At 47.7% G+C, this 12,388-nt stretch overlaps 1 protein-coding gene across 1 annotated transcript; it reads right to left on the reverse strand.

The window, feature by feature from the left end:
• Positions 1-626: 626 nt before the first annotated feature.
• Positions 627-12,388, reverse strand: TOMM34 (translocase of outer mitochondrial membrane 34). Its single transcript, XM_006881565.1, has 7 exons — positions 12,242-12,388; positions 8,982-9,081; positions 7,621-7,773; positions 5,269-5,438; positions 3,032-3,179; positions 872-998; positions 627-731 (listed from the first exon to the last, which is right to left on the reverse strand). The coding sequence occupies exons 1-7, from the start codon at positions 12,366-12,368 to the stop codon at positions 627-629; spliced, it is 930 nt and encodes a 309-aa protein (XP_006881627.1). The 5' UTR covers positions 12,369-12,388.

The raw sequence follows: 12,388 nt of genomic DNA on the forward strand, positions 1-12,388 counted from the left end.
AAGAACTAGAAAGCCTGGAGAGGGCAAGGAACCTCAGGGCAGCCTGCTCTCCTTTCCCAGCTCCAGGGGACGCAGCTGCGACCACCGGGCTCTTGAACAGCTTGGTCACCTCCCCACAGGAGGTAGCAGCACAGAGGGTCGAAAACAAAACCGTCCAGGGCTAAGGCTCTGCACACCCATCGAATGAGGGCCCAGACAAAAGGCACTGGGGTTCAGAACACAGGGACCGAGGGCAGGGGAAGGGACACAGCCCTGGAGGACCAGCTCAACAGGCAGCTCTGGAAGTGGTGGGCCAGGGACCACTAGCATGTCCCTTGTCTCGAACCTGCACTCGTGCTCAGGAGCCAGAGCATGCTGGGGCGAGGGCAGAGCCAGGGGACCTCTGTGACCCGCTAGCTGCTGAGGTAGGAGGGGGCGAGCAACAGGGCATGGACCTCACACTTCAGCTCTAGAACCAGCAGACGACACGGAGCTTAGAGTAAGCAAAGCCTCTTAGGGGAGAGAAGAGAGTGCTGAGAGCTCGCGCTGAGGCATGCTGGGTCTTGGGAACAGGCACAGAGGAAGGAGACCCCTGGCTTCTCTGGGTACGGTCAGGCAGAGATTTCCTGCTGCCCTTTGATGGGGGTTTATTTTAAGCTCTGGTTAACTTCCTTCTGCAGCTTCTGTGCAGGACCATTCTTGGGCTCAATTTGCAGGAGGCTGCTGATGTCCGCCAGGCTGGATTTATAGTCCTAACAGAAGAGAGAAGGGTGTGAGGGGTGTACCCTGACTTCGCGTGTGGGGGACAGCGGCTGTAGGCTGGCCCTGGCAACCCTCACTTGAGCCATACAACACACCCCCCCTTATACAACAGTGCTCGGGTATCTCTTACCTTGAGTGCCTTGTAAGCCTGAGCCCGTCTGTAAAACGCCTTCACGTTCTTTCCGTCTAGCTTCAGCGCATCTGTGCAATCCTTCACTGCTTCCTTGTACTGCTTCAGGGTCAGATAGCAGAGCGCTCTGATGGGGACAGAGCAGCTTAGGTGGCAGTCACTTCTCGGGCCACCCACAAGCCACAGAGGAGCTGGACAGTGGCCCCAGCTTTGCTGCTTTCTACATTCAAGCCTTCTAACAACTCCAGCCATGTCTTAGAATTAAATGCTGGCTCAGAGGAAGGGGTAGCAGGATGAACGCACCACCACTTGGATTGAAACCCACTCTGTGTGTGTATCCTGATGTCATTTGGGTCTATCATCATTCTGTTTTACTCTCACGTGTATTCTTTTAAGCAAAGAAAATGCTTCTTGCAGCCTTCCCCTTAACAGATTAAAAAATTATCTGCCTAAAAGAAACCCATAAGCAAATACTGAACTCGTCTGCGATGCACACATGGGCATATTCAGAAGTGAAAGGTAAAGATTATCTGCATCTTATTTTGAAATAGAAAGTACCAAGAGAACTCAAGTAAGCCCAACCGTGCACTTCTATGTATGTGCGAGACTGAGCGTCAGAAGAGGCCAGAGTGTGGTAGGATTTCAACCACACTGGGTGTTGTATAGTTATTCTTGAAATTATATTTATAAATTCAATAAAATCACAACAAAAAGCCCCACACAGTATCTTCTGGAACTTATTAAAATGAACCCAAGGCTTAGTCAGAAGAGGAAGCATGGTAAAATAACCAAGGATCTCCTAAACAGGAGAGGAGGAAAAGACCAACTCTAAAGATATTATACAGCCATAATAATTAAAACAGTACAGCATAGACAAATGTGCGTGAAGCACAGTATCCAGAAAGAAAACAGGGCCTGTGTCTGTAAGAATCCAGACAACTGAGGAGTTAGATGATACCATATAAAGATGAACAAGTAATTTCAAGTTCACCTGGTAGATTGTGGCGTCCCTAGGCCAAGCAGCCAGTTTAACTACAGATCAAAATTCCTTAGTAGAAACGTAAAAAAAAGCAAAGTTTAATTCATCCGGCAGCAATAGGCTAACCTAAACATCATGAGGTCACAGTCTTCACCCTACTTTCCTAAATGTGAAATGTCCTGGTTTCCCTGCAGAAACACTACCATTTGATTTCACTTAGCTGTCCGAGATCCTGCCATGTGTAATGTAATTCAGTATAATGGACCATATTACCTTCCATAAATCTCAGTATTCTGAAACACATTTTATCCCAAGAGTTTTAGATGAAGAATGGTGAACTGTATCAGATGCAAGAATTCTGAGCTAGAGAGCAATATGTGTATAAGTGGCAGAGAAAGAGAAACAGATTTATAGCATTTTAAAATAAATGTTTTATAACGGATCTGGTATGGTTCCTGGCTTAATGTGTCATGCTGCTTTAACAGAAATAAGGGTAGAAAAATCTCTGAGATAAAGAGCCAGTTCTAGCTCCACCATCTGCTGGCTGGGTGAACTCAGGTAATTCCTTCCCTTTGAGCCTCAGTTTCCTCTAACTCAACCTGCCGCCCACACCCCTGAAGGTTGGTGGTGATTACCACACAGTTAAAGCGATCACACTCTGACTCTCAAGACCCCAGTTGAGGGACTGAGCAGTAACAGCAGCGCCAGAATGGGGCCTTTTACAGTCCCCTAGGCTAACCCCTCAGCCTGACTGGTCACTTCTCTCTTAAGCCCAGCCAGCAACAATTACTCCACTCCCAGGTTCCAGGCCAGTTTCTAACAGGACGTCCTGGGAGGCCTATGACTTGAGGATCAGAAGGTGGACAGGCTAGGAGCTGAGGTCTGAGGGTATGTCTACATCACAAGTCAGCTTTTATTTATACTGTTGGTTATTTGAAAATTCTGGACATCAAGGGAAGAGAGGGGCATCTAAGCCCCAAAGTACCTCTTAGCATCCCTCAGTTTCTCTACCTTTAAGAGAGCACGACCATCACTGTGACTGACAGGTGAGAATGCCTATTCTGACTTGTAACTCCATAGAGGGTAGACAGGAATGAAGAGCCTGCCACAGTCCGAGTGGACACTATGGGGCAAAGCCCTCGATGCCCTGCCACCCCCCAGGCCGGCCGAGCAGATGGTACCTGTTGGTATAGGTGGCAGACTCCAGGTTACTACACGAGAGGCTCTCACTGTACTTCTCAATGGCTTTCTTGTGGTTCCCCTTCTTTACATACTCGTTGCCTTCTTCCTTCAGAAGCTTGGCTCTCTCCTCATCGCCAGCACAAGGCACTAAATGGAAATGCAAAGAAAGAGGGTGGAGAGGTAACCGACCGTGGGACAGGTACCAGGTGAGAGCAATGGGAGTCTCTTCAGGACCATCTCTTCCAAGTTGTCTCCAGACCTCTTTTTCCCGGGGTCTTGCTATACAGTAAAGCATCTTCCTGAATAATGATTTCCTCCTAATTGATGGCTTCTGGGAAATGATAAGTTTCTCAGAGAGGTCTGGAAATCCCGATAAAACCTTTTTCTTACATTTACAAAGAACAGTCCATAAGAGGGAAGAAGCAACTCAGGTTCTGCTCTGGCATTGCCCAGCACTATCTTGTGCGGATAATCTAACTCTCTCTCAGCCTTTGAGTTCCTCCCCAATAGAGGGGGGACAACATCTAGTGCACACAAGGCTATTTTCTGGACCAAATCTGAGCGTGTACAAGGAAGCACCACCACCATGCGATTAAAGCAGCTGAGTAAGTGCTAATACACAAGCCACCCCAGTGCCACTGCGTTGGTTCTGACTCATGGTGACTCCTTTCTGAGGCTGGCAATGGCTGGTGGCTGCACACAACACGAAGGGTCAGGAAGAAGATCTGGCTCGCTCCCATGAAGCTCAGAATTCTACCACGAATGCTCCCAACCAGGGAAAAGTGAGGGATACTAGGCTCCGACAAACCTGAGTGCTACCATCCACGGCCACACAGGAAGGGAAGGAGAGACTTCTGCCTTCCCTTACCTCTCAGGTTATTTACAGGCCACCAGCTCTGCTCTCTCTGCCCCCATCCCTCCCTGTCCTTGAGACCTAGAACATGCGGGGTTGAGACTCCTGCCTGGGTGGCTCTGGGAGTTTCTGAGTGAGCTCCTGCCTCCAGGAGGATCCTCTTCGATCCATCTTACACAGTCAGGTGGGCGGCCTCCCGTGCGGCTCTCCAGCTTGGATCTCCCTTTCACTCATCCTCTCCCAGGTGCTCACCTCACCTCAGACCCTGCATGTGCTCTGGGGAAGCCCTGCCCTGGAGTCACAGGGGTGGAGCAGGTGGCTTAGGGTGGAGCTAATCACACAATCTCATCCCCTGGTCACAGTGACTGAGTCAGAGAATAACCTGACCAAGTGGCAGCAGCGCAACTCACTGTCGTCAAGCTGGAACTGATGCACAGCTGACCCTCCAGCAGCTTTCCAGAGGCTGTAAGTCTCATGGGACGAGTCTGCTCAGCTTTTCCCTACGGAGCAGCTGGTGGAGCCAAACCGCTTATCTTTGAGTTCTCAGTGCACCCCCTTAACCATGAGGTCACCAGAGCTCCCTGTGTGACCAAGTGCAAGCTGGAGAAATTGAGAAAACACGTGACTATGGACTCTGCGGAAAATAATCTTCTTCCCTGGGAAGTATCTGAAAAGCCTTTCTCCCTTCCTTCTCCATGTCATGAGAAGCGTATAGACGTGAGGCCAAGAATTGCTATAGCTATTTTACTACTAGGCGAGACAACAGAGAGCCGAGAAGTACAGAAAAAGGGAGTAGACCCTGAAGATGCAGTGAAATGCTAGACTGAACCTTGCCTGAAGCAGAAGGAATCTCTGGGCTTACTCAGTTGCATTATTTCTACTACATTGAGTTTTCTGTCCTTGGAACCAAAAACATTTAAAGTGATAGATCCGTCTGCTGCCAGAGGAAAGAGGGAACTAACACTGACAGATACTTAGGTGCCAGGCTGGGAGTCTTCCGTGCTTTAGAACATTTCACCTTTACTGCTTCCCAGGTTTTACCATCATCGTCATAGTACAGCTAAGGATTGTGTCTGTAAGAGGTAAAGGCTCTTTGTTGTTGTTTTACTTTAAGATTACTTCTACAATTCGGCCTGAACAAGGACCGTGCTAAGAAGCTGTGCTGCAATCCCAAAGACACACAGTTTAAATCCATCAGCTGCTCTGTGGGAGAAGGATGGGCAACCTCTTCCTGTACAATTAACTGCCCCTCAAAACCTGCCGGGCGTCGGTCGGCTGTGGGTCGGTTCTGACTTGACAGTACACCACCACCACCACAACAACTCTAAAGAAAGTGGTCACAGGGAGATGGCAGAAACCCTCTGGAGCAGAGTCCCGGTTTACCTTTGTTCTTTGCTGTTGGGGTTTCTTTGGGCTTGCTTTTAGCAGACTCTTTGTGGTTCTCGGAAGGTTTGGAAGCCCATCTCTTCTGAGCTGAAACAGGCACCAAGGGGGTAGGAGGCAGCTTCTGACGCCAGTTGGGCCCAAGTGAGTCCATGAGGACTCTGGTCATTCTGGAAAGGAAGGCCAGATTGCAGGTAGGTGACCACCAGGGCCCAGAAGATGCCTCCCTCATACTCCTGAGGGAGGCAGGCTCTTCCAGCGAAGCCAGAGGGCTCCCCCTCCTCCTGGTCCAAACCATTTCCGTCCAACCTCCTTCACGCTGCAGCAAGGGACTGAGGCAGCCACTAGGACAACAGGACCCTGCGTTCCCTTGAGCGTGCTCACACTCTGTTCAATTCTACGTGGGGATCTTGTGTTCTTTATAAGTACATAAACTCTGCCCCCAGACGACCACACATCTCCCAAGAAAGGATCACGTAATTTAGTTATTGTGTATGTTCTCAATAGATTAGTACAAAGCCATGCAAGCATCTGGCATTTGATACTCTTTTTTTTTTTTTAAAAATTCAGATTGTATCCTATCACTAGCAAGTCCTAAGTCTTTCAGGGGTTCTTACTTCCCCCCTGCACCTCCACTGTTTTTTCTTCTATGTTTCCCATCCCCTATTCACACCTAGATCTAAGTCCTACTCATTCTTTAGGTCTGGGTTAACAATAGTTGTCCCTGTGTTGTTAACACGCTGCTGCACACTTTTAAATTGACGGTGGTGCCTAGAAACACATTTGCGGCAACGTGTTAATTAAACTCAGGGATTAGGGGGTCATTTGCACCCTGGGAACCTAACCCTGCTCCTCAATCACATCCCTGTATGTTTCTAGAATGAAACTAAATTCATGGGCTCCCAAAGATGTTTTCATAGATGGCCCACCGACTGCAAACTTTCACTTTTTCCAAACGTGTTCCACTATTCATCACCTTTGTCAAAGCATACTTCCTCAAACCCTAAGTATAAACTTACCTGTAAGAAAGGCTCCCATCCCTTCCTATTTCTCACCTGTCAGAAGAGGACAGACAACTGAAGCCAGTCCCTCCACCTAGGATCCGGATCCATCTGTCTCTCAGGTTCTCACCAGCATCACCTGCTCCGAGTACCAGCTCCACCCATCAGCCCAAACTGACCATCCAACCCCTCTTTCTTAACCAAATGAAACCTTTCCTTTTTGGACACCCTTCTGCTCCCTTAGTTACACTCCCCTGCCGCCCTGCATAGCAAGACTTCTTGGATCCTCTGTGAAGCCACTAGGTGAGCTAAACTCATTGTAACACCCGGCACTGAAGAGCCTCATCTCTCCGTGAACACTCCCTTCCCTGCGGCAGTAAATGCTCCACGTGCTCCCTACAGCTCTGGCTGCCCTCCTCCTTCCTCAGCTTCTTCCTCTGTAAGCCTCTGGACTTTCTCAAAGTTCCATTCTCTTCCCATTAAGCATTGCTGTGGTGTTCTTTTCCTCTCCCACAGCCTCTAGTAGCCACCTCTATTCTCCAAATGGAATTGTATTTTTCGCCTTCATTTTCCCATTGACTTTATTACATCTCGACTCTCATGTCTCAGTCACTTCCAACTCAGCTATCAACCTGGAGAGCCTCCCTTCCTAGCAAACCTAACGACTAAAGGCTGTCCACGTATTTCCTTAATATGCCTTGAACTGGCCCCTCTGTTCTCTCCCTCTCTTCTCTCTCATTACTGCACTGCTCCACTTCTCTCTACAAATTCCTGTTGTCTCTTCATGCCGTCTCTCAATATGGCGGCCAATAGGAATGAGATTTTCTTTACGAGACAAACTTGCTCATATTATTCAACAGCTGAAGAGCCTTTCCTAATCCTTTCCTAACGCTTCAACAAATATTACCATGTTTATCTTTTTAGCTCCTAATCAACACACACACACACACACACACACACACACACATTGTTCTTTGCACAACAGCACCACCAACCACTTTTGCTGAGATTCATTTATCAGAAAGCCAAAATGCTCATGTGAAAGTTATTACAATAGTTGTGGTAACTCTTCAGGACAACAGTCATTGTCACAACACTTGAGCTAACCACAGGAGCACCACAGACACAAGTTATGTCCTGTGTGTATATATGCACATATACACGTTTCAGCAACCCTTACCTCTCAGTTACCTAAAAGCAGACTTCTTTCGTGCATCTCCCCCACATACTTATGCCTTTTCTACGCTTAGTTTAAAAGTGCGCTCCCACAAGGCATCCTAAGTGCCTGAAGCCCCAAGTCAGGGAGGCCAAGGAGTGTCTATGGAGACTGCCTGCAGTGAGCGGGGCTTACCTGTTGATGCCTTCCAGGGCTGACGTCATACTCTTATCGATCTGCAGCACAGTCATATAGTCGACATAGGCCTGTTGGTACTTCTCCAAAGCCTCATAGGCAGCTGCCCGTCGTAGCAGGGGCTTAACGCTGAAGGGAACCAGGTCCAGTGCCCTGGAATGGGAAGCAAGAGTGTCATCTGGCCGCTGGGCCGCAGCAGCTCCTTCCAGGCAGGGCCCCGCAGCACTTGGCATACCTGACTGAGAGATCACTATGTATGTTAAACCTTCTAACAGGGAATTTCCATTGAGATTAAAGCAGGAATGGGGAAGAGGCCAGAGAACTACTAACACTGTGAACACCTGAGGGCATGTGCACCAATTTCCCCAGTCTCAATCCCTTCAAATCTGAGAGCAAATGCTTCAAAATTTTCTCCATGTTACTATGTGTTTCTACAGGACTGGTGAGAAAAATGGGTCTTGGAATCATATAAAATGAAATAAAATGATATTTGAATTCTACCTTTACTAGTAATTGTGACCTCAGCAAATCAACTTTACTGTCCCAACCTTTAGCTTCACATCCTCTGTAAGGGAAGGGGACAATACACTTAACCCATAGAGTGGTTGTGAGTCCACCAGCAAACACATGTAGCTCTGGGGCTGGTACAGAACCACCTAGCCTGGTCTCTAACTGAGACGAGCATGCTAACTTCTCTCCTTGCTTATCACCAGAGTAAGCATCTGAGGCAACGTCACAGGGACACCAGAGTTGGGAGCACATTTATGGTATATATACAAGTTTAAAGGCGCCCTGGTAGCACCACAGGTTAAGAGTTGAGCTGCTATCTAAGATGTCACTAGTTCAAACCCACTGGATGTTCTGCAAGAGAAAGAAAACAGTCTACTCTTCTTAAGATTTAGAGCATCAGAATCCTACAGTTCTACTCTGTCCTACAGGATCACGACAAGTTGAGGTTGGCTCTATGGTAGAAGGGGCTTTTATGGTACAACTTAAGTGATGACTGGTAAAGGCAATAAGAAAAAAAAAGGCTTAGGGAAGGAAGATTTTTTTTTCTTTTTCCCCTGGTGAGAAAAAACATGTATTTATAATTAGCTAGCTGGACTCATTTTAGATGTTTTACAAACACACATACACACCCAAGAGAATACCAGGGCAAACCAGTAACTGGTCTGGAACTCCACCTCATCCCTGCACCCACAGACCAAACAGGGGCTCCCAATCTCAGTAACTTGGGAAATGACAATCCCAGTATTCGTCACCAATCTAATTGGTAGGATCAGTCCAGAAAAGAAATAAGCCGATCAAACCAGCCTCCGCAGCCGAACCTCAGGGACCCAGAAAGTTCCCTGGGTGCTTACGAAGTGCAGTCTTTGATGCAGTCTGAGCAGTTTCCGTTCTTCAAGTGACACGCCGCTCGGTTGGAGTAGAGAACACTTTCTTCTTCAGGGTTTGGAGAGCCTGACTTGGTGGAACCTGAAAGAGCAAGATGATGAGATCGAGCAGTAAGCGCCCTGGACATTGCACAGTACGTCCCACCCCAACGCTCTGGGCTCTGATGCAAGACAGCCAAGATGACGGTGAACACAGCAGGCCTGTCGGTCTGATGAACAGGCACGTTTGTCGCTCCTACAGGAGTGAGGACTGTGAACTTTGTGCTGTTCACAAGGGGACTAAGTGTCTTCTCAATTACTCGCTCACCAAGGAACTTAGTACACTAGGGCCAAAGACAAATATAGAGCAATAACATCTGATAAGGAACTCCTATCTAAAACTTCCAGACTACACCAGCGCCTAAACAAGAAAAAGTCAAACAACTCAATCATAAAACAGGCAGGAGGTATGAACAGACATGACCCAAGAAGAAAGTGAGATGGCCAACAAACACATGAAGAAATGTTCAAAATCCCTAGCTATTAGAAAGATACAAATCAAAGCAATAAGTTATCATCTTACCCCAACATCAACAGCAAAATTCAAGAAGACAGGGAACTCTGGTGGCCTAGTGGCAAGAAGCTGCACTGCAATCCCAAAGGCGTTTGGTTAGAAGCCACCAGATTCTCTGTTGGAGGAGGGGCAATCTCCTCCTGTGCCAGTCAGATCTGATTCAATGGCACAAAACAAGTAAACAAAAATTCAACAAGACAGAAGACAAATGCTAGTGAGGATGTGGAGAGATTAGAACTCTCAAACACTGCTGGTAGGAATGTAAAATGGCACCAGCACTTCCTCAAAAAGTTGGCAACACATACCATTTAACCCTGCTATCCCACTACTGGGAATATATCCTAAAGAAACCAGAGCTGTGACACAAACAGTTATATGCACACCTGTGGTTACTGAAACATTATTCACAACAGCGAAGAGACAGAAGTAGCCCAAATGCCTATCGACAAATTAGTGAGGGGAGAGAGAGAGAAAAAAAGGTACATTTACACAATGGAATGCTATGCAGCACTAAAAAAGAATGAGCTTGTAAAACATGACACAGCATGGATGAAATCTGGAAGATATGCTGAGTGAAGTATCTCAGTCGCAAAAGGACAAATAATGCATAAGACCGCTGTTACAAAATTAGGACGTACACGAGGGTTAGGGTAGCAGGAACAGAATGGAGAGATAATGAACACTACACTGTAATAAGGGAGCTCTGGTTGTTTAGGGTAAGGAATTGCACTGCCAATCCAGAGGTACAAGGTTTGAATCCAATAGCTGCCCTGCTGAGAAAAATGGGCAATCTCTTCCTGTGCCACTTACTACCTCTGAAAACTCACTGGAGGCTCAGCTATGAGTGGGTTCCAACCTGACAATGGTCAACAACAGTGGAAGGAGGTGGAGGGCAGGACTATCTGAAAAGAGAGGATGATGAGACATTTTATGGAGGGTAAATTAACAATCTGGAGCAAGACATACATTACAAAGTGAAAGACGGGAGGGAGGAACATACGTATCAATGAATGAATGAAAACCCATCTTGTCTGTAAACTTTCACTAAAATCCCAAATAAAAAACATTTCCTAAGTGGTATGTTGCCTACCTTTCTGCAGCTTGCCTTTTTCACTATCACGCTATCATGTTATTTCATTCAGAAACAAATGTAATAGATTAAGGATGAATGTTTTTTCATTCATTTTACCAGCTCCTGAACACATGGAGTTAAGGAGTGACAATCTGCTTCACAACTGGTTTTGCTTTGTTTTACTGAGACATCACAACAGAGGCACAAGCACAAGAACCCCAAGTTGGAATCCATCCCAAGTCACCAGCGGAGGGTTGCTAAGTAGTTACAGGTGGCAGAAAGGGCATCAGGACCTGAAACCCAGCCTGTAATCCTACACTAACCTGCGCAGGATCGCCGCCTGTGCTCAAGATACACTGAGGAGACACTTCCCACACTTGATGGCAGGGTTCTTTCTGCTCTGCTGTCAAGTTCAGGAAAATCATTGGAGGAATCAAGGAAAGTGTTCACCACTTGCCAAGAAAACTAGTTACTGGACAAGAAGCAAACTCTGACCCGCCCTGAAAAATCTCGACACCACGCTAGCTCTTTTAGGGACCAAGAAGAAAGTTATACAAATGGCTTTGCTTTTCTGGGTATGCTTCCAGAGCCGGGGTGAGGGAAAAGAAAACAGAGTAATTCAACTGCAACTCATTGCTGTGGAGTCAGAACTGACACGGGGCTGAACCTCCTGCGAGTTTGCAGAAGCTCTAAGTAACACGGAAGGAGACTGCTCATCTTTCTCCCTCTGAGCAGCAGCTGGATTCGAACCCTTTGTTTAGGAGTTAGCAGTGCAAATCCTTACCCACACCTCCTATTCCTCACTGACTTTATAGAGTGGGGTGGGCCTTAGGGGGGAGTGTTCTAGAGGAAAAAGGGCGGGGAGGGTAAGGGCAGAATTAAAATGGTCAAAGTTCAAACTCCAAGACAGCCATCTAGACAGGAATTGGGGAGCAGGCAAGCAAAATCCTCAAGACGTTGGATTTGAGGGCGCTCTGGTGGCCTATTGGCAAGAAGCTGCACTGCAATTCTAGAGGTGAGTGGTTCGAATCCACCAGATGCTCTGCTGGAGAAGGAGGGACAATCTCCTCCTGTACCAGTCAGATCTGATGTGACGTTACACACACAAATAATAATAATAAAAATTTAAAAAAAACAACCAAAAAAAGGTGTTGGATTTGGGGATCTGACAGATCCATATTCAGACCTTAGCCTTACATAGTTACTACGCAATGCAAGGCAGATATTTTAACTCTTCTGGATTTGTAAAGCGAGTTATCAAAAAAGGGCCACGCAGCACACAGGAGTCATTTAACAAATGTTCAATTAATTAAAGAGAAAAAAACCCCAACTTGACAGTGAAAGTTGAGCCATAATCTCAAGATTGAGAATGGGAGGCCTGAGTAACTGGGGAGCGCGGAGGATAAGGGGGGTTAGAAGCGGGCAGGAGGAGGGGATCAAGGAAGCTTCTCCAAGCGGGCAGAGTCAGGGACCGGGGCGGGTCCGAGGTGAGGGTTCGCGAGGAGAGGCGCGGCGCGGAGTCCGCTGCGAGGTCCAGGGCGGAGGACGCGGGCCCAGCGGAGAAGCGGCGCCGGCCAGGGCCGCGGGGCTGGGGTCGTATACCTGCCGCCTGCAGCAGCCGCAGCGCGCGGCCATAGAGCGTGGAGGCCTCGGAGTACTGGCCGTTGCGGAAGCTCTGGTTGCCGGCGGCGCGGAGCCCCTCCACGGAGTCGCTGGACTTGGGGGCCATTCCGGGAAGAGCCGGCGAGC

The sequence above is a fragment of the Elephantulus edwardii genome, unplaced genomic scaffold (assembly GCF_000299155.1).
Source record: "Elephantulus edwardii isolate Elephantulus edwardi_28Jun2011 unplaced genomic scaffold, EleEdw1.0 scaffold00015, whole genome shotgun sequence".
NCBI classification, from domain to species: domain Eukaryota; kingdom Metazoa; phylum Chordata; class Mammalia; order Macroscelidea; family Macroscelididae; genus Elephantulus; species Elephantulus edwardii.

Coding starts and splice junctions, on each gene's coding strand:
- TOMM34 (XM_006881565.1), bottom strand. CDS start 12,368: ATGGCCCCCAAGTCCAGCGACTCCGTGGAGGGGCTCCGCGCCGCCGGC. Junction 7,774..8,981: donor TGCATCAAAGACTGCACTTC/GTAAGCACCCAG, acceptor TTCCCATTCCAG/GGCACTGGACCTGGTTCCCT. Junction 3,180..5,268: donor CCCAACAGCAAAGAACAAAG/GTAAACCGGGAC, acceptor ATTTCCATTTAG/TGCCTTGTGCTGGCGATGAG.